Raw genomic sequence first — 21,856 nt, forward strand, 5'->3', positions numbered from 1 at the left:
ATAAGTGATGGTGCCAGCCTCAGAGAAATCTTGGCACATTGCCTGGCACATGGTAAATGGCCTGGGTATCAGCTGCATGGAGAAAAAGCTTCCCCTCTATCGAGCACACTTTCAGGATGCAGGATGTTCTGAAAGGGATCAAAGACCCATGTAGGGTGCCAGATGAGCCAACAGGTATGACAGCCAGGTCTCTTCCCCCATGGCAGTCTTGTTGCCCCAACTAAACTATCCTTCCTGTCTTTCTAAGTTTGGCTCGTGTTCTTCCTCCGTCCCCAGTGTGGTTGCCAGCTTCCAAAACGGCCCCAAATGGCCCGCCTCCTGGCATCCATGCCCTTATGGGGTCTTCTCCCACGCTGTGTCAGGGTTGGTCTCTGTGACTTAGCGAATACAGCAAAAGTGATGGCATGTGACTTCTAAGGCTAGGTCATAGAAAACATGTGGCATTGGCCTTGCTCTCTCTGTCATGGATGGTTCACTCTGGAGGAAGCCGGCTGCCATGTCATGAGGATACTCAAGAAGCCCTACTTACGTGTATTGTGGAATTGAGTGAGGCCTCCAGTCATCAGCCACGTGAGGGGCCATGTGAGGGGCCATCTTGGAAACAGATTCTCCAGCCCTAGTCAAACCTTCAGATGACAACAGCCTTGGTCAACGTTTTGAATACAACTTTATGAGAGACCATCAGCCAGAACCACCCAGATAAACTGCTCCCAGGCTCCTGGGTCTCAAGCTGCTAAGTAAGTTCGAGGTGATTTGTTACACAGCAGTTGCTGACTCATACACCCAGCATGTGGGTATCGAGGTTCTTTCTTCGGACGTCTATCTTCCCTCTTCACCTTCTCTTGCTCAGAGTCATGTCTTTAACTATCACTTCTATGAAAATATTCTCAAAATATCTTCCCCCCACTGGGACCATCTGCAGAGTTTAGTCTCGCATTTCCCAAAGCTCAAACTTCCCCGCCTGAATATTTTATGGACGTCTCAAGTATGACATCACCAACTCTTTCTGCTTCCTCTCTTTTTTGGTCACCCTCTCAGCTACCCAGGCTTGAAACTGTAGAGTCGTCATCGACCACTGTCAAGTTTCCTTCCCCATCCACATCTGGGCTTTTCCTCAAGGTTTCTTGTACCTCCGCTCCTACCACCTGCCGTGATTCGGGCCCACTTTACCTTCTTGGCGGGGCTCCCACCCAGTTTCTCTGCTCTCAGACTCTTCTTTCTTCATTCCCATCTTCATCCCGCCGCTATAAGATGACGCTTCTAGAACACCGCTTTCCGCCCTGTTTGTACCCTGCTCAAAACTTTTGAGCGACTTCCAATTGTCTTCCACTTAAAATCAAAATTCTGTGACCTGCCCTAGCCTGCCTTCCTAAGCCTATCATTATCTGACATGAGAACTGTGCCTTTATCAAACTGTACTAACCAGCTGAATCAATTAGTAGTGTTGTGTAACAAACCACCTCGAACTTGAGAACTTAAGGCAACAGCTATGTATTATTTATCATGTGTCTTTGGGCCACATGGGTGGGTCTGTTAATCTGAGCTGGGCTCTGCATGCTCACTCATGCCTCTGGACAGCTGTATTTTGAAGCCTGTGCAAATCGCTCATCAAAGTGCATGGAATGGTAAGAATAGATGTCAGGACAGGTCTGGAATTTCAACAGAGAGGTTTCCCAAGCACATGTCGGGGAGAATTCCCGGAGCAAGCCCCTGACTTGAGCGGGGCTCACACTGGCTAGCAGGCCATGCAGGGTCTTCCCAGCCAGCAGCATGTGGCTGTTTGCAAGGCCGGCCCGCAACACACCATCGTCCACTGTGTAGTCTGGAACATGTCTCGGCTGGTGGTCATCCCATGCCAGTGGCCGGGGTGTCCACACGGAGATCCAAAGCCCGCTATCTGCTTTGGGCTCGCTGAGCCCCCGGCTGGGCCCAGGCCTGCTAAACTGAAATGGAGCATGAGCCTGGCTTGATTTTCACAAGAGTGGCATAAGTAATGGCCTGATTCAAAATGATAGCTTCTAGAGTTCCATCATTAGCTCTCATTGTTCCAACCCCGGCCTTCCCCAGCGCGGGTGGGAAGAAGGAAGCGTTTGTGCAGCGCCTGTCAGCGTCTGGGTTGGCCTCATCACTGCGGCATCTCTGATTAATTCCAACACGAAAGTGGCTCGTTCTCCGGAGGACAAAGCCCATCAGAGACCAGTTAACAAAAGAAGACAAATGTCCCCTTTGGGCCAGTGGGGTGTGTGTTGTGTGTGTGTGTGACACATTTTTAGGGAACCAGTCATCTTTCCTTCAAAGAGCTCCTGTTTCTTCATCTTTTAGAGAAAATATTTTTCTTTCGACACTGTTTGTGTCCGAATGCATTTGTATCAATTGATTGCCTCATCGTTATTAATATGCGTATTGTTATTAATAATAAGTAGTAATGATACTAATTCTGTTTGCTAAAACAGCACAGAATAATTACTATTATTAATAATAATATTTTCCTACTCTGGGCTATTTCAGAAATCTTTCTTTTATGGGAATGGCGAATATGATGTGTCTGTTCTCAAAGAAAAAATAAAATTCCCACAGCTTAAGAGTTAATGTTCCAGAAACACAGAATTAAAAGAAGATTTTGTCCCCACTGCAAGTAGCCAGAGGTCCTAGTTATAGTCGCCAGTCGTGGCATTTTCAGTAACTTTTCTTTGTCTCCTGATGATGACTTGAACATACATTATAGATAGCTTTTGGAGAAACAAAAGGGGGAAGCTGATTGGTAAATCCTGCTCTTGACCCATGTTCTAGTCCGGGGCCTGGCCCCTATATCTTTATGGTCCCGAGGCTCTGAAAAGCTAGCATTTCTAAAACAAACAAACAAACAAACAAAAAAACACCTGATAGAACCAAACAGTAGAATTGCAGCCTTGTTCATCAACTGTATTTTGGCCTCTAACAATGACAGCCATGTTGCTTTCCTTCCACACTCAAAAAAGAAAGTTTAAAAGTTTACCCTGCTAATCTCGGAGGCCTGCCATTTAAAAAAAAAGATTCACATGTGGACATGAGCAGAATGTCACCTAAAGAAATGGCAAGAGGCAAAATACCAGCAACCAAAGTCCCCAGTGTCATTTAGACCACACCCTCACTTAGATGTAAATTAGGGTAGAGATTAACCTGACCTACAGTGAAAACACTACAAATGGTCTAGGGCTTAAGTTGTTGCTAGTAAGGTTGATTAATTTTTCAAGGGCACCAGAATATACTGTTAAGTGTCCTGGAAGAAGTAATTTCCAGAAGGAGTTTATTCATCTCACGTTGATGAAAAATTGAGCTGCAGAAAAGACCAGCATTTACTCCCTTTAAATAAAGCTTCCCGTGCTATGCTGGAAACTTGCTCATTTTGATTCAGTGTTTCCCATGTCCCCTGTACAACCACTATAAAAATTTCCATTTGTTAGTATGAAAAGTATGTGATTGCTTCCCCGAGCTACTTCAGATGCAGCTAAATATTTGTGCAAGTGAGAAATCTCTTTTTTTTTTCCTAAAAGTGCCATTTTAAGGACTTTTAAGTTAACAAGCTAAATACAACCTAAAACAAATACCATAAATTCAAGGATTGCTTTCATTTGTTAAATGCATGGTATTTAAATGTATGTACTGATATATTCATTTCTTCATGCATTCATGTATTCATCCAGAGAGTCAAACATTTAATAAGCTATTTATTGAGCCCTCACTATAGAACATTGGCAAAGTTAAAAAAATTAATCAAGTAAGATTTTATACTTCAGGTATTTTTTTATAAGCCAACTATACGTAAGTAACAATTTAAGGATGAAAGAGTAAAATGTACTAAGTTCCTTGGAGGTGCAGACACAGCCTGGTGAGCTGGGGATCAGGACACTGGAGAGATTACTTCTGGCTGGTTTCATCGGGTAGGCTTCAAGGAGAAGGTGGAAGTAGAGCTGACTCTTGAAGTTAATCATCTGGATACATAAAGGAGTGATGACCATGGAGGAATTAGCCACCTAAGCAAAGGTGCAGAGGGCAGGTCAGGGATGCCATGAAGCTTCCGTGTGGCTGGAGTGTAGGGGGATACCAGGAGGAAAGTTGGGGTGTCAGGTAGAAAGGTCAATGGCTATTGGGTCATCGAAGTCATTAAGTGTCAGGGTAAGAGCCTGGGCTCTGTTTCGGAGGCAGGGGCAGCCTTCGAAGGTTTCATAGCATAGGAAAGGAATGGTCAGATTTGTGTTTCACAGTGTTTACTAAACTGTCATGTGCACCGAATCACCTGGAGTCTTGTTAAAATGCACATTCTGGACCACTCGTTCTGGAGCAGGACCCAATATCCTGCATGTCTAACAAGCTCCCAGGTGATGCCACCGCCCCTGGCTCGTGGACCCCACTTTGAGTAGCAAAGCTTTAGGGAAGGTCCTTCTGCCAACAGGCTGGATGAGAGCAGGAGACCAGAAACAAAGACCTGTTAGGATCTACATTATCCTGGTTGAGCAGATCTGAATAGCTCCTTTTTAAATCAAGGCTTGCTTTATTCATTCATTTATACATTATGAATTTCACTATAGGTACAAGTGATGGTCGCATTTCCAGGTGCAATACTGAGGACACTGAGTTCAGAGAGTAAAACATAGTTGTCCACACCTACTTACAGGCTTTAGAAAGCAAAATGCAGAGTAGGTCAAACTTCTGTCCCTGGGATTTTGTCTGTGGATGTCAAATAGGCTGAAGAGAAAGAAAATGGCTTCTTCTGAAGGTAAGAAGAAGCAAATGTGTAGCAGGAGGGATAGTGAGGTGTGGGGGTGGGGACAGCAGTCGCACCTGCCCGGCTGAGCTGAGACGCAGTGTCATCTTCCACAGCGATTCCAGCCTGTCGACTGCCGTGGCCACCACTTCTGCCGACATCATCTCTCTTGCTCACTCTGCCCACCCTTCTTCATCTTAGTTTCATTTCTGTCTTCGATCCATGCGATCTCACTAATACTTCATTTCTTCTGGAGTTTCTCAGAGTTTTTACCAGGGTTCAGCTATTTTTAAGTTTCTTAAAACACTAAGAACTAAAACACTAGTTACTTAAACACTATTTTAAGAAACTAAATGCTCAAAAACACTTCTAGTTATTTAAATAAATAGATGCTCAAAACATCCTATTCTTAAGAAATACCTTCATGCATTGTATTAAAATTAAAGTAGATCACATACATAACAATAGTTACATGTTGCAGAAATTCTAAGCTGCATTTTAATTCAAACGTTTTAGATTATATAGGTTTTTTTAGGTTGTCTCTACTTGGATTTATGCATTTTTAAATACGCAGTCTTTCTAAGTTATATCAATAATCCTCAAAAATTCATATAATTCTTATAAACAGTCACAACATACCTATCACCTGCCAGGGCCTGGGTTCATGAACTACCAGGAGTCATTGTACTTGTTTTCGGAACGCTTACCTGTTCATTGGCTGAGGCCATGATAAGTCACATCCTGCTGAATCTTGGGAAAATATGCCCAAGCGATTTATACAGAGAGGCTTTAGAGAACCAGGCCACAAATAGGGAGAGTCTGCACTGAGAAAGGAGAAGAGTGGGCAGATGCAAGAAACAGCTTTGAGTATCCCAGCTCAGGCTGCTATAACAAAATGCCATAAATTAGGTGGCTTCAACAACAAATGTTTATTTCTCACCGTTCTGGAAACTGGGACGTCCGAGGTGAAGGTGCTAACACATTCAGTGTCTGGTGAGGGTCCTCTTTCTGGCTTGCAGATGACCACCTTCTTGCTGTATCTTCACTCTGTGGCCGAGAGGCAGAGAGAGAGAGAAAGGGCAAGCGTGAGACATTGAGAAAAAAAGAGAGAAGCGGGGAGAGCGGGAAAGAAGGAAGGGAAGGAGGGGGAGAGGGGAAGAGAGAATTTAAAGCCTTTCTCCACCCTCGCGCCTGCCCTGACCCTCAGTTTGTTCCCCAGGGGCATCCTAAATTTTTAGTGTATACCACCAGAAAAAATTTTATAGCTCTGCAAGTAGATAAGAATCCCCTGTGGATGATGAGATCCTTTCTAAGTTTCTGCTATTAAAAGCAATGTTGTAGTGAGCACCTAGGTCCATATGTCTTGAAAGATTTGAGTTGATATCCATAGGTAGATTCCTAATAATGGAATTACTGGGTCAAAGGGCAAATGCATTTAGGATTGCAATAGATATTGCCCAAATGCCCTTTCAAAGAATTTTCCTGATTTTTATTCTCTTTAGTCATACGTGATTGTACCCATCTCCCCATACCCTCAGCAACACTGAGTTTTATCAAACTTTTAAAATTTTGCCAATCTGGTAAATGAAAAATTACATCTTGTTACAATTTAGATTTTTAAATTTTGAGCGATGTTCTGAATCATTTCATGTGTTTGCCATCCATTTGTATTTCCTTGTGAATTGCTGTTTGTGTTCAAGACTTATATACCTTTTGAAAATTGTGGTACATTCAAATGAACTGATTCGAGCCATAATAACATGGTTCAGTCTCATAAACACAAACCAATACAGATACAAACCAGCACATACAGTATGGTTTTAGTATATGAAGTTCAAAGACCAGGCAAAACTCATCCTTGGTGTCTGAAGTAGGATATTCGTCACCCTTGGCAGAAGATAAGTGACTAGGAAAGGGGACTGGACTGGTGGCCTGGACCAGGATATGTTTGTAAGGGATTGGTAATACTTTGTTTCTTGTCTTGGCTGCTCATTGAATAGCGTGTTTACTTTGTGAAAATTTGTTGAGCTCTAGACTTAGGATTCGTGCACTTCTATGTATGTTATACTTCCATCAGAAAAAAAAAAGAGGAAAATGAGGAACTATTTCTTTCTCACGTGCTTGAATGCTTAGAAGTTGCCAAGCTCAGTGAACAAGTCCGGTGAGGCCCCGAGTACATTCTAGAATGAGGTAAATATGTAAAATGCTGAGCGTTAGCCTAGCACAGAAAATCACCTGATGTGTGGTAAGAGTCATTTCAGAGAGGTTTAGAGAAACCAGATGGTGCAGACAGACTGAAAGGCCACATGGAATGGACAGAAGGACACGTGTAGTGGGGGAACCATGGGAAATGAAGCTGCAGGGCCAAGTAGGAACAGATCAGGTAGGACCTCATGACGGACCTAAGTGAAAAGAACTGAAATGTCTCCTCAAAGTGGCCAGGCTCCAGCAAAACTTTTACACAGGGAAGTGCGTGGTGAGAATGGGTCAGCTTCCTTTCTAACCCTCCTACAGTTCGCCCTCAGCTCTCCCAGGTTCCGGCTCTCAGTCCAAAGGCACACCTGCACGTATCTGATGCGAGCCTGACAGCAGTGGGGTTCTACTCTGGTTCCATTGTGGGGAACCCCGGAAGTGTTCCCCGGGGTCCTCAACTCTGGAGGCTTCTGCCTAGGCTGACCTCAGCCCAGTGAGCCTCTTGCATACATTTCATCACTGTGTGGCATGAGGGCTAAGAAAGCCTTGACTTTTAGGAACCTCAGAGCCTCGTGCTGGATGCACATGCCCAGGTGTGAAAAGTTCACTCACCCACTGCTTCCCAGCCATGCGGAGCCACCGTTGCTTGCTAGGTCCCGGAGGGACATCAGAGAGTCTTCCTCCTCATTTCGTATCTGAGAAAAGGAGGCCAGACAGGTCCCCTGATCGCAAAGCCAGCGAGTAGGAAAATGGGGCCTAGACACTGCTCTCAGGGGGCCGAGTTCTCTCCCGCCACCTTCAGCTGTAGCTTGAGAATGTCTCCTATAGAGAAGGGGTTTAGGGACAACAATTTAATTGGGGTCAGAGGGAGCTTGAAACTGCTTTCGCATGTCGTTTTATTTGAAATCGAGGAAACCTCAGTGTCTGCACCAAAAAATGAGCTGCTGATAGAGAATGGGGTTTGGCGGACACTCGTTCCTCCCTGAGCGCTGCTTTTGTTTTCCACTCCGAAGGCATTCACTTTTTATTTCTAAAGAGCCCCAGGTCTCCGCTGAGCTACAGAATGTACAAAACCTTTGTCCTCGATGTAAATATTTAATGGGCACAAGGAGCCACCGCTAGAGAGTGAAGCAGGAGATAATGAGGGGCCTCGAAACGGTGCATCATGAACATGGCCCAGGTGCTCGCTTTCCCTCCCTTAATGACATAGTGATCACCCAAGTGCCTGCGGCTTTCTTTTGTGAACTCAAGTCCCATGTTTCCCTTCAGCAAGGGGGACAGGAGCCTAAAAGCATTTTCTATCTCGGAGGCCCTGTGACAGCGGGCGGGAGGCCGGGAGGAGAGGGGATGTGAGCACTGACTTCCAGCCAGAGGTTTGATGCTGTCCTCCGTCTGTTCCAGGGGAGGCTCAGAAGCAAGCACGAGATGAAAGCTGTGCCGCTGCTGAGGTGTTGACAGCGCTGGAGGATGCCGGGAGGCCCGCTGTCAACTCCCCAGCAAATCAGGGCCACGGGAGCCAGCGCAAGCACTTTCATCCTTCGTTACCCCAGTTACCTTCCCAGGAAGAAGTAAACAGGCTTGGAAGGGAAATAACGAAACTGACAGAGGAACAGGCAGCTGCAGACCCAGAAGGGGTCAGGAGAGAGAGTCCCGTGGAGGGTCAGGGGCACGAGATGGGGCCGTCCCCTTCGAGCCTGGCTTCCAAGGGGGAGCTCCCCAAATCTTGCCAGGACTCCTTTGAGTCCAGCCAGCCAGAGGCTGAAGCATCCACCCTGGAAGATGGCAGGGAGAGCCCAGAGAGTGGAGACCCACAGAGCGCCATGAAAACATGAAGGAGGGAGGGACCTGGCATGATGACACATGGAAGGCACTGGGGACAGTAAAGAATTAAGCCTCAGAACAGCTCGCTGAAGTCACATTCTCCTAAAACACCTCCAAGTCTGCAAGTGAGAACAGGCACGGATCGTTTTGCATACTGTGAATATTCTGACGATGCCAGCACGGTTTGATTTATTAAATGCCGGTCCTCAGGCTTCTCAGTGTCATTTCTTTCTGCCGAAGATGCACTGCTGTGAACATGGCCAGGCACGGAATCGCGTCCGCCATATGGCTGGTTTTCAGCATCCGTCTTTCTGTCAGCATTTGTTTTATTAGAGATAAGATGTTTTTCTATTAGCGTTTAATGTTGTCGATCAAAATTATGGGAAGAGCTTGGAACGGATGGGATTTTTAAGCAGGTCTTCGTCTTTGTGATGGTTAGGCGGCTGGAGAGAAAGGTATAATTGAGCATAATGGGTCCGGAGGGCCCGCCGCTCCACTTCATCATGTCAGGGCCCAGTAGGACCTCCCGTCATGGGTGTTCTTGGCGCCCTGCCTGTAGCTCTGTCTGTCGTGGCACCGACTGGCGGGTAGGAAGGGGCTTAACGGGCTCAGAAGGTTGGGCTTCCGGTTTGAAATCCACAGCCCCTGTGGAGACCTGTTTGCTGACTGCTAGAGCTGAGCTTTCCAGCCTGTAATTCTGGAGGATTAATCGACCCGGATTGATGGGGAGATAAGAAAGGAGGAAGGGGACTCCAGGGATATTTTGATTTTTTGTTTCTGAGATGAAATGAGGGTCAGAACCTGGAAATGCTATTTCTCTCATTCAGCCTGTGCTGCATATGGGTTTTTATGGCGATGTGGGGTTCGGGCAAGATACGGCTGCTTAGGGCCAATCCAGTTCCTCCTCGTACCACCTGAAACTTCAAACCTTTCATTCCTCCAACAGAACGGTGAGGCTGTCTCCACTGCGCAGCCTGGTACAGGGATCTGAAAACCAGACACAGACCTCATGGCCCTGTAATGGAAGACAGAGGAAAACGAATAACTTTATTCCTGTGAAGGGCAACCGTAGAACCATGTACTAGCTCCAAGGGTGGGAAAGGAGGGAGTGGTGGACCCTGCCTGGTTCTCTCTTTGGGGATAAAATTAGCTTTTCTCAGCAGCATCTGGCACTGCAGAACATTGAAGGCTCATCAAACGATAGAACTTTCTTTGAGCCGAACTCAGTTCACGTCCCCAGGAACACCTGGTACCAGATCCCAAAGCTTAAAACGCCCCCGAGAACCAGAATCACTCCTTCGAGAGGCCCTCCTGCAGGAAAAGGAGAGGCTCCCAAGGTGAGAAAGGTGGAAAATTCATCTCAAACATCAGATGTTTACACCAGGCCTGTGATCCCAGGTGTGAACCGCACACGGGTGGCCAGTTCTCCCTGGCCCTTCCCCGCCCCGTTTCATCTCCCGGCAACGCTCCGCTAACAGAGCGGGCGTGCCGATGCCGTCAGACTCTGCGCGGTCTCCCTCTGAAGGAGGGGGCAGTGCAGACAAGAAGATTCAGTCCTTTGCCACATGCACGTTGGGGCGGGAGGGACCTCCAGCTGCTTTCTCTCCACTCACCAGAGCTCAACTCCACGGGGGGCAGAGGAGCACACCCGAGTCCTGGTGAGCTGGACATACCATTCGCCCCCGCCTGCCAGGCCCCAATGCCCCCATTCCTCCCTCTGTGCTCCAGCTTCTCCCCAGCCCCCAGGCCCATCCTCTTAACTTGCCCTCCAGGGAAGCCTTTTTTTTTGCAGCTGCAGAGCGTGCATAGCCCACCAGCTACAGAAATAATTTTCCTGCTGCACTAGGCCTTAACTGTCTGCAAATGTTCAGCACTACTGCATAGAACACCAGAGCCACCAAAGGAGAACACAGCTACCATAGTAATAAAAAGAAAAATCCCTCCCCTCAGAAGCTCTGGTTTTGACACCCAGTCGGCCAGGTGCATATCTTTAGGGTTCATTTATCACCTGGAAACCCGGCTTATCATAAACTCCCAACGCATTCCATCATGGGCAGGAAAACTACTGTGAGCACCAGAGAGTCTGGGCTGAGGGGCAGAGAGGTCATAGGGAGCGATCGCCTAAACTGTGTGTGCAGTTGGCCTGGGAAAGTTTTAGAAGGTTTTAGATGGCATTGGAACCAATGAGTCTATCTGTCACATGTGTAACCTTGACGGTGCACATGTAACACTGTCACACCTCTGCTGTCTCAACCCAATGTGGTTCTTCTGGGCCACAGACATTAAAGAGAGCTTCATCAATTACTTACTGTTGTCTTTGTCTTTTTAAGAATTATTGAGAGAGTGTGCAGCATTCTCTCCCCTACTCCATCAGATAAACCTGCATGAGTCAGGTATTCTCAGCTATAATTCATACTTGAAGAAACTTACACAATAGGGAAATGAATCATACTGCATAATAAGAACTTCAGAAGTAGGGCATTCTGGGGCTGGTTCATTCAAGAAAGTCATCGAGGGTCTGGGTTTCCATCTTTCTGCTCTGTCCCCCTTGGTGTCAGCTACTTCCTCAAGCTAACAAGATGGCTGCAATAGCTCCAGGCATCACCTGCTGTGACTTTTGTCTTCGAAGGCAGAAGTTTTCTCCCCATGTGTGTGTGTGTGAATGTATGTGTGTCTTTGTGTGTGTTTAAGAACAAAAAACCCAGTTCTTGTCACATTTCATTGGTAAGAATTGTCACATGCCTATGTCTAAACAATGGCAAGGAAGATGAAATTCTGTGATGAGTTTAGGGTCATCGAGATCACCCTCTGCATTGGGAAGGGGCCGGTGCCTGGAAAGGCAGACTCTAAAAGAGTAAACACCAAATAAAATCAGGTCTTGAGAGGTATAGGAGAAGAGGGAATAGATTTGAGCAGGCCACCAGCAGCATTGTCTCTGCACCCCACATGTCTGTTTTTGTTTGATTTGCTCCCCCTTAAAAAGCCAGAATATTATGTTACTGAGTATGGGGTTGGGAGAAAGGGTGGTAGTTATTGTTGGTTGGTTTGTTAGTTAAGAAAAATGCCATCTCATCTCACTTCTTCCCTGGCTTCTTTATCATCTGTCCTGTTTTGTAGCTGGAACGTTCCTACCTTTTTTTTTTTTTTTCTTTTTACCTCTTCAAGTATGTCTCCTTCTATTATTTTTCCAGCTCGGTTGCCAGCAGGATGCAGAACAGTCTGGATAAATGAAACAGAGCTGACAGGTCTCTTAATGAAAGCTTGTTTGCATACATTGCATTTCTTGCGATCGCTCTGTACCTGAGAGCTTTTAGGTGAGGATTTTTACATATGAGTGTTTGTTGTTCTTTTAATTAAGGCCTGTGAAAATGGATTGGTTTCTGTAAACCAGGCATTTCTCATCTCTAACTCCTTTCATTTCCAAGCCTCCTCTGCCCACCTTCCTCTCCCCTTCCTCCTTTCCTCCTCTCCCGCACAGCTACTCCCTGAGCTTCTCTAGCTGGGAGGCTTCTGGTGGCATCCAGCTCAGTCCCGTCTAGAACCTCCTCCCAGGTGTCCATCTTAAGTAAGCTAAATTCGTTTTCCCATCGTTGTTTCTCTTCTGTGCCCTCCCTCCCAAACTCACACCACCATCACGATGTGAAGTCCTAAAAAAAGATTCTGCTATCCGTCATTCACGTGTTGGGGTGCATTTTTGTATATGTTCTTCCTACAGAAGCATTTACACCCCAATTCACTATGCGATATAAAATGTTCAATCTCCTCCTCAAGGAATTTCAAAGACCAGTTCCTTGCTCCTTGGGGTTCCCGTCCCTGTCTTTTTAAAATGACAGCATGCCTTTGCCCCTCTTGGTTTTCTGCTCCACCAAAAAATGGGACTTTCTCCTGGATTGATCATTTTCCTGCAGCCCGGTGGGTGGGTTGGTACCCTACTTCTCATGGCAAGAGTTCTCTATTTGAGCACCTTCTCCCTCTGCCCTCCGCTTTCATTTTAGAAGCCTCAATGTAGAACAATCTTCCTCCTTAATAATACCGAGGGTACTTTAGGGTGTCAAAAAGCTAAAGGATTCCCCTTAACTCACTACTTTAATATATTCCCTTTTTTCCACATGTCTTTCTGAACAGAGAAAATTCAAAGATCAGAGAGATGCAATAGAGAGCTCAGTAGTGAATCTAATTAAAAATGAGAAGTAGAAAAACTAAGAAAGACCCATCTCTTGATATTATGATGGCTCACAGAAACAAAACAAGTTGATATAGCATGAAGGTAATTTAAAATGATATTTATATCACCTCTTTAATAATTGGAAAATTTGGGGGTACATAGGGAATGTTTGCATAATACTGACAAGCTTGACTCTCTGGAATCTATGTGAGCCCAGGAATATATTTTGAGAACTTAACTTAGGCCAGTGATAGCCTATTAAATTTAAAAACAATTGGTGTAAAAAAAAAAAAAAAAAAAAATAAACCAGCTGCTATTTGGTAATTTAGAGAAAGAAGTAACTTCTATTCATTTGCAGACCTTGCTTTATTGGATTCTAGGATCATCATGTATTATAACTTTATCCTTTTTGTTACCTGAAATAAAAATCTAGTAATTTTCCTGATATAGATGATTAATTATCTTTATTATTTGGGTCATTCTCTCTTTCTACCCTTGCTGCAGCCCAAGTATTGGCTGAGGGTTTCTTCTAGCATATTGTAGCAACTTATCAGTTACAATCTGTCACTTAAAATTATTAGATCATGTGCTAGTCATGAAAATTATGGAGAATGTAAAGATTTTATGCATTCAGTCGAAAATGCCAGATCTAAAATCAGTTGGTTTATTTCCTGCAGTCTTTCAAGTTGACCAAAGCACTCACTGATTTGCTCTATTTTCTTATGTTTTTAGTATTTCTGTATATACACTTGCTGAAAGGCCCCACTCGGAAAAAAATTCACTGCAATTCTGAGAAAAAGCTTATCCTAAACATCTAAAGATAGCATTTCTAATTATTGTCTACATTGTGTTTAAACTGTGCAAACTTGAGCATTATTCTCACTTTACCAGCTGTGTCTAGGTAGAGTCATTACATCAAATGCTTCTAATTTTACAAAAAGAAATCAAAATAAGTGTGTGTTTAAGTCTCAGTGACAAATGCAAACCCTGTGAGTCAAATAGGCAAACTGATTAGCAAGCTGGCTGGGAACTCAAAACAGCAAATATAAAGAGATTAACAAAATAGATCTCTAAAAGGAGAGGGGTAAAAATAGCCTCCAGGGGCCAAGTGGGGTCCAAAGGGCACGTTTGGTGGCACACATCCAGCTCTGTGCCAAGAACCAGATGCCTGCTTTTATGGCCCATAATCTTTCCTTCATCTTAGGTCCCCTCCCCGCAAGAGCTGGGATCACAGAGTTTCTCTCAGATAGCCTCTTCATGGATACAGAAATCCTTCTTACAAACCTAAGAGGTGGCGACCATTTCTTTACTTGAATCCTTCTAGTGGCATGACACTCATTACCTTACACGGTAGTCCAATCCATTAGTACATATTGCTTTGACCTTAACCATCGTAAGTTATTAATCACACACTTATTAGATCCTTCAGTCTTCATGCTATGCTCTACACCGTTCATGAATAACACCTGATTTAATCCTCACAATAATCCAATGCAATAGTTATATTCTACAGATGAGAGGCCCAGAGAGGTGAAGTGACTTGCTCAGGTCACACAACTTGTAAATGTAGCAGACCTGGGGTTCCAAACAGACCTTTCTCCCTGAGCCTGAGCTGTCAACCACTATGTTGTATGCATTCCTTTGCCCTGACAATGAACTGTAATGTGTCCTTCTATTATTTCTTCTCTGTTTCTTGGTTCTGGATCTCTGAAGAATTTATCAATTCCATTCCCTTTAAAGGACAGAACAGAAAGGAGTGGGTCTGCTAAGTGGGGCTTTTCAGCACGTATATATACAGAAATACTAAAAACGTAAGAAAATGGAGCAAATTAGTGAGTGCTTTGGGAGGAATGAGAGTAGGTGAAGAAAGAAGCTAAGAACAGAAAGTGCTATGGTCTGAATGTATCTCCTCAAAATTCATGTTGTAATCCTGACACCCCAAAGATGATAGTAAGGGGTACAACCTTTGGGATATCCTAAGTTTCTGAGGGAGGAGCCTTCATGAATGAGATCAATGCCTTATAAAAGGGGTTCCAGAGATATCCCTCACCCCTCCCACCATGTGAGGACACGGCAAAGAAGAACCAGCTATGCGCCCTCACCCAACCATGCTGGTGCCACGATCTTGGACTTCCAGCCTCCAGGACTGTGAAATAAATTTCTGTTGTTCCAAGCTACTCCTGCCGGATTTTGTGACAGCCGCCCAAATGGACTGAGACAGAAGGTAAGTGACAAGAAGCGCCAGCCTCCTTCTGAAAAATAAGTGCAAACCTCCCTCGATGATCCTGAATTAACCTATAAGCTAGGCAACAGAGTCGAAGATGGCACGTTTGGCATTTATTTCCTCTCCATCGCGTGTCCCTATGTAATCTCTGCCTCGTTTCACAACTATTAATTGTGGGGTTAGGCGAATACATCTATTTGAGATCAGGATATTTAAAGACTCAGTTTGCTAATTCCCTTTCAGTGCTGACCTGGACGGTTCAAGTTACTATTTCAAACTGGTGGAAATCTGCTAGTGGATCAAAGTCACCAGGTAATAGCCTTTCTCTCAAGTTATCACTTAGGTTCAAGGAAAGATTTTACAATAATGAATTAGTCCTAGTAAGAGATAAAAATAACCACTGGGGATGGCTTTCTGGCTAAGGTGCAGTTTGACTCACTGCCTTAAGAGTCTGGGAGAAATGGCAGCAGCTTCTAAGTAACCAAGGTAGAAAAGCCACAGCTAGGAAGTGGGTCTACTCCGGGAGGTTAAAAAGTTATTATGAATACTTTTGTTCTGTAAAGGCGGGTAGATACACAAAACTAATCTAGATTAGGATTATAGATTAGGATTTTCAAAAAGAGGCCGAACTCCAGCAAGCCTCGAATCGAAATCAGGCTGCCATTGGACCCCACTGCTTCCCACAGTCTTTGTGTCAAGGAGGTCATTATCTTCCTGGTTGTGGAAAAGGCTGACAACTTCAGATGCCAACACCAACCTCCTTGTAACTTGCTCGGTGACATTGCCTCACTGACCCTGTCTCTGCCACCTGGGAAACGGACCTCAGTCTGCACTTAGAGGCAGATGTGAGGAGCCACAGAGCCCACCCAGATGAGTTGCCACTCACCTCATGCCAGGCCAGTGGCTCTAGTATCAGAAACCCCCCGAAGCTTATTGCAAACAGATTTCCTCCTCTCTGGTGGCGTTCCACAGCTCCGGGATGTCGCCCAGGAAGCTGCATTTGTTTTTCTCACGTCCCAGGACAATGAGTGACTGAACATTGTTGCCAGCAGAACTGAGGAGAGGAGGATGAGAAGAAGTCCTACAGGGATTTGGGAAATGTCTTTGCTATTTTCAAGTTGTAACTGAGCCAGGGAGAGAAGTCTCAAACAAAAAAAGTAACCAAGGCCCCGATGCAGTGCTGAGTTGCTGAGTTTTTAATGTGCAACATGAAAATTGCCAACCAGCCCCCAAAGGGAGATGCTCTCCTGCGGGGTGGTAAAGGTAGGGACAGCTGAAGATTCTGGGCAGGGGCGCCTAACTGCAGGTTGCACATACCTGCAGGGCTCACCTTGGTGATGGGTGAGGAGCGGGGTGGACCCGAGGCGACCTCAGGAAGGGGTCTCAGAATGCCTAGGAGGAACCTAAGGGGTGGGGAGGTTGGGTCCTTAGGGCATAGAGGTACCTCAGGACTCCTGAGGTGAGAGTAAGGGGTGTCGGGGTGGAACGTGACCTCAGGTGTGGAGGAGACCCTCAGGGTAGGTGGGGTATATAGTATACAGCGGGGTACCTCTGAGGGCTCGGAGTGGGGTGAGGGGCTCTGAGGGTGAAAGCTGCCCTCTGGATGGAGGGGTGTGTCCCAGCATACATGGTCGGACACCTCAGGGTGGAGGGGATTTGGGGGGAGACCTCAGCTATGGCAGAAGTGGCGCTTCAGGGTAGAGGGTGTCTCGGGCACAGAGTGAGAAGATCAAGGTGGGGTCGCGGTTTGGGGCACATCGAGGGGATCTTGGAGAACTCGAGGAGGGTCGGGGCGTGGAGAGGGTCTGGGGCGCGCCGGGGCCCGCCCGCCGCCTGCCGGGTGGCGCGCGCTCAAGCGGCCTGGCACGCCCTCGCCCACCGCTGCTTCTTGCGCTCCGCGTGCTCCTGCGCCTGGCGCTCCCAGGGCGCCGGCCCGCACAGGCCCACGACGCAGCAGGCCAGCCGTCGGCCCGCGTTGCCGTTCTCCAGGCTGGCCGCGTTGCCGCCGCGGCCCATGTCGTCCTCGCCCGCGTGCACCACCACGGCGCGGCCCACGATCGAGTGCGGGCCGCTGAGCGAGGCGGCGAGGCCGGCGCGGTGCTTCCAGAGGCTGCCGTCGCGCACCACGAAGTTGCCGAAGTCGCCCGGGTGCTGCGGGTGCTGCACCGCCAGCGGGTTGTAGTGCGGCCCGGTGGACTCGCAGCCCTGGCTCATATCCCCGAACTGGTGCACGTGGATGGCGCGGCTGGAGACGTTGGGCTCGGCCGGGAAGCCCTCCAGCGCGAAGAAGGCCTCCAGCCGGGCGCCGGGCGCCAGCTGCCTGAAGAGCACGCGGCCGGTCACCTGGGGCTCCGAGGCGTCCAGAGAGGCCGATGGCCGCACTTCGCAGGCGGCGTGCAGTGTGGGGTCCGCGCTGCTTCCGCGGACCGCCCGCCCCCCGGTCATCTCCTGCCAGATCTCCATCACTTTGGCGTGAATGTCGCGGATCTGGTCCTCCATGTCGAAGCTGCCTTCCGAGGCGCAGGCCACCAGGAGCAAGCAGGCACACAGCAATGACAGCATGGCTGGAGGGGGGCACCTGCAGGCACCCCCGGGGTGGGGGCGGAGCGAGGCTTAGAGGTTAGATTCTCAGGGACCCCAGGTCTTTGGTGCTAGCCCGTCCCCTCCAAGGGTCACCCTTGCCCAGCGTGCATTCATTCATTCTTTCGGCCCACGTGTCTCCAGGGCTTGTGTTCCAGGAATTGTGTTAAATGATGTAGTTGTAAAGTTGGACGACACAAAAATCTCAAAAAAAAAAACCCAAACCAAACCTCTCAGGGATCTCAGGATCAGCACAAGTCTGATCATGGTCCTCTCAAAGCCTGTGTGCATGCATGGGGGGGTCTCAGGGCACATGAGGCGGAATCTCCCGGCCCTTGCAGACCTCCCCTGTCGCCTCGCCTTCCCTCCTCACAGCCTGCCACTGTCTTTAAGCATCCTCCCTCACAGGCATGCATGACTTGCCGCCCAGGCCTTCTTGGTCTTTGCACTGCTGTGCCCTCTGTCTGAAGTGCTCTAGCCCCTCTTCTCTGCCATACTCAGAAGACCGGAAGACAGAAACTTTTATGCCTCAGTATCCCCAGCACCTGGCAGCAGAAGACATTTAATATGTGATTGTTGAAAGAGGAGTTCACTAATTTGATGTTCTCAAATTATTCCAATTCTATCCTGTGATTGAAGATGCAGCCTTGTGCTGGGGAAGGACAGAGGAAGTAGTGCCCATCACCCCGGGAACCTCCAGGAAGATTTCCCAGAAGAGGTGACTTTGAGCTGGGTCCCCCAAGACAAATAGAGGAGCTTTTCAGCCAAGCTAGGCTGGAAGCCCATTTTAGGCAGGAAGAAGAACATGACATGTTCATTAGCTATGGAAGGACACAGTTTGTTTGGGGGTCGGGGGACAATTCAGTGTGGCTGGGACATGGCCTGTGCCACCGGGAAGGAGTTGAGCCAGGGACTGAGGGTCTGGTTTTACTGTGCCGAGTGTGGATATTCACTGGGAGGCTTGTGCCGGTGAACGTTTTTGAGCAGAAAAGTGGGTGATGAGATAGTTTTTAGTTCATTAAGTCTGGCAGGAGAGAGGATTTGGGCTGGACTTTGGAAATGGAGGGGATGGAGAGAAGGAATGGGAATAGCCTAAGGAGAGATGGAGACAGAAGGAAACAGACAGTCAGAGGAAGAGGAATTGGGAGGCTGCTGCAGGACCCCAAACCAGCAATGACGAAGGCTTGCTCCAAGGCAGTGGCAGCAGAGGTAGAAGAGGGCGTGGGTGGGGGAGACATCATGGGAAGCCCGGGTAGGAGGGAAGGAGCTGGAGCACTGCAGGATGACTGAGCTCCCAGCAGGGGAGACTGGGTGCCTGGACGGTGGTCTGAAGCCCCGAGGAGAAGGAGGAGAGGATGCTGGTGAGTGCCCAGGTGGGATGTTCAGCAGACAGCTGGAAACATGACTGTGGCGCTTGGAAGACGCAGCGTAGCTGGGAAAGTTTCTCAGTGTTGGCTGTGCATCAGATTCTGGTTCTTAAAAATCAGAGTCCCAGGCCCCGCCCTGAGAGATTCTGATTCAGTAGGTGGGAATTTTTATTTTATTGTTTTAAATTCCATCAAAGATTCTGGGAACCAGCCAGGGATTTTAGAGTCTGACACAGATTCGAATCCTAAGCCCAACATATAATAACTGTGACATCGTGGGAGAAGGTACGACTCTTTCTCAGCCACTTGTAAAATAAGGCCGGTAACACCACAGAGGAGCAGGCGATGATTAAATGAGATGTTATATGCCAGGCTGTTTTCACATTTTTACGTCTGCCCACAGGGACCAGTGCTCCCTCCAAAGAACTGGTTTGAGGGTCAGCTGCATTTGCAAAGGCCTTCTCCAACCCCAAAGCACATGCCATCCTAAAAGTCGATGCCGGGGTAGAATATTTATTTTTTCCATAACCATTACAGCAAGGCAATCTGGTAGGGTGATTAAACGAATGGATTCTGATACTCACTGCCTAGATCTGAAGCCCAACTCTGCCACTTACTCTCTCAGGGTTAGCTGTTATTGTCACTTTTATTGCAGAGTAGCAGAGAAAATGCTGGGCTGCAAATTCGAGTAAGGCCTTACCTCATCTTTGAGCCTCAGTTTTCTTATCTGCAAATAGAGATAATGACAGTTCCCTTCGCGGCTTGTTGTGAGGCTTACAAGACACCATTCAGACTGCTAACATTCATTGAACACATGTGCCAGGCATGTGTTCACTCACGTGAGCCTCACAAGAGCCATGTGGGGTAGGTATTATTATCACACCCATCCTGAAGTTTGGGGAAACTGAGGTGCAGAAAGGCAAGTGTCTTGCTCAAGGTTACACATTCGATAATAACTGAGAGCAAGATCAGAAAGTGTATGGTCTGCTCCAAGCCCCAGGTGTAGACACCACACTGAATGGCTGTCATCCTAGGCACTTAGCTCAGAGCCTGGTACCTAAAAACGTTCTCAGCAAATGGCAGCTCTTTTCTTAGTGATCAGAGACAAACGACTGATAGAGATTTCAGGTCCCTTAGCTGAGAAAGGATAGTAAAACTGTGGGAGGGGGGAGAGCCCAGGAAAGGCTTCAAGAAGTGGCAGGTAGGAAGAGAAGCCCAGAAAGTGACATCAAGGTAGCCAGCCATCACCGATGTGGCCTAGTGTGGCTTACTACGCCGAAGCCCCAGGAAGCGGCTGCAGAAATGGGGGACCACCCTTCTGGGCCTTGACCTCAAGCTTTCTGTCATCAGGGACCACCCTACTCCTTTCAAGGCAGTCCTCCTCAGGATGGCTCAGTATAGATTGGAAAGTTCTTCCTTAAAAACATAGAGCAAAACCAGATTGTTCTTTTTCAGGAACACTTGAGTAATAATTAACATGCTATAGAGATGTTTTTCTCTTAACAGAAAGAAAATGCTTTCTGAATCCCAGGTATGCCCTGACTCTTTGTTTCTTAAGCCTTTGCCTTCTATCCCCTGAGGTCAGCCCGCATAAGGCTCATCTTTCTTGCACAGTCACCCCCTTCGTTTGAGCTGTGGATAAGCAAGCGAAATGGTTTTTTTCAGGGCCTGCTGTATGCCTGGTCTGGAGCAGAAGGCAAGACTATCAGAGAAAGGGCACAGAAGAGGCCGCCGAGCCTGTGCCTCCTTCCCAAGTCTGGATCTGGGAAGGTGGCAGCCCTTCTGATGCCCGGTGTGTTTTAATTTCTTGGCTCTCTCCTAGAAGGACAGCTGGCTGTGAGCCAGAGCCACCAGGCCCTCCCCTCTGTGCCTTCCCAAGCAGGTAGCTTTTCCTCAGTAGCTCCCACCACCAGAGGCATGTAACATCCAGAGGGAGCAAACTTCCTCCCTGCAGATTTCTCTTCCTAACACTAAAGTCCTCTCCACCCGGCCCTTGCAGATTCAAAGAATCCTTATGTCCCCCTTGCCTTCCTCACACCATCTCCCCACTAACCCCCTCAGAGCAGCCAGGCTCCATCATTGTGTTTCTCAAGAAGATGATTAAATACTTTCCCAAGTTAGGCCCGATGCTCCACCCCGGTTTCAAACTTAAAATAAGCACACTCAGAGAAGAGTGAAATGAACCTGAACTTGGCACCCACCTTTCCAGCTCTTCCAAGAGAGCTTTTCTGCCTGAGAAGTAGGAAGCAGGACCCAGCCAGCCGATCGCAGAAATGTAGCCTGACTCCTAGAGCGGAGCTTTTGGAGGGCGTGTGGGAAAGCCGCCCAGGGGAGTGGCCACTTGGAGGAAAGAAGGTCATTGGGCCAGTTAGGGAGGGCAAGCAGGCCAGGCTGGCCTTTGCAGAACTGCCTCGCCTCCTTCTCTTCTGTTGCTTTCTCCTCCAACTGCACAGGTTTGTGCAGACGTAGCTAGTGACCTTTAGCACATAGCAACAGGGGAATAAAAACTGGACTGAAAACAGCCTGTTTGGAGAGATGTACAATGGTTTCTTTCTGAAGCGGCCCTTTGCTCTCTCCCGATTTCCTCAGCTATTGACTCATTTTTGCTGGATGCTCCTACGATCCAGATGGGCACCTGACAGATATGCATGATGTTTTCTCAGAACTATGCCGCCACACCTGTGAGACGTGAGAGGCAGGTGGGGTGGCAGTTCCTCGCTCAGGCTGTAGAGTCCCAGCTGTGTTTCTTCCTCCTGGTGTGC

General features: G+C 47.5%; 2 protein-coding genes and 1 long non-coding RNA gene across 6 annotated transcripts in view; 1 reads left to right on the plus strand and 2 right to left on the minus strand.

Moving 5' to 3' along the window:
• The window catches only part of CCDC149 (coiled-coil domain containing 149), a 97,776-nt gene extending 86,714 nt beyond the window's left edge, over positions 1–11,062 (plus strand). The window contains exons 12-15 of the mRNA XM_039838069.1: positions 803–856; positions 2,659–2,679; positions 8,047–8,095; positions 8,339–11,062. Of these exons, the coding sequence (XP_039694003.1) occupies positions 803–856; positions 2,659–2,679; positions 8,047–8,095; positions 8,339–8,769 (555 nt within the window). The 3' untranslated portion in view covers positions 8,770–11,062. The remainder of the gene's footprint in view (positions 1–802; positions 857–2,658; positions 2,680–8,046; positions 8,096–8,338) is intronic.
• LOC120582780 (uncharacterized) lies at positions 3,754–8,485 on the minus strand. 3 transcript variants are annotated; one of them, XR_005647640.1, is made up of 4 exons: positions 7,550–8,485; positions 5,685–5,791; positions 5,452–5,563; positions 3,754–5,057 (listed from the first exon to the last, which is right to left on the minus strand). It is a non-coding gene; the product is annotated as an uncharacterized LOC120582780 (long non-coding RNA). The 3 variants fall into 3 exon arrangements; XR_005647638.1 differs by having other exon boundaries at positions 3,754–5,563; XR_005647639.1 differs by having other exon boundaries at positions 3,754–5,568.
• Positions 11,063–16,320: 5,258 nt separating the features above from the next.
• SOD3 (superoxide dismutase 3) lies at positions 16,321–21,434 on the minus strand. Of its 2 annotated transcripts, XM_039838070.1 has the most exons (3): positions 21,296–21,429; positions 19,795–19,821; positions 16,321–17,725 (listed from the first exon to the last, which is right to left on the minus strand). In XM_039838070.1, the coding sequence occupies exons 2-3, from the start codon at positions 19,797–19,799 to the stop codon at positions 16,999–17,001; spliced, it is 732 nt and encodes a 243-aa protein (XP_039694004.1). In that variant the 5' UTR covers positions 19,800–19,821; positions 21,296–21,429; the 3' UTR covers positions 16,321–16,998. The 2 variants fall into 2 exon arrangements, with proteins under 2 accessions (XP_039694004.1, XP_039694005.1); XM_039838071.1 differs by lacking the exon at positions 19,795–19,821 and having other exon boundaries at positions 21,296–21,434.
• Between the last annotated feature and the right edge of the window lie 422 nt (positions 21,435–21,856).

The sequence above is a fragment of the Pteropus medius genome, unplaced genomic scaffold, assembly GCF_902729225.1.
Source record: "Pteropus medius unplaced genomic scaffold, Ma_sr-lr_union100, whole genome shotgun sequence".
NCBI lineage: Eukaryota > Metazoa > Chordata > Mammalia > Chiroptera > Pteropodidae > Pteropus > Pteropus medius.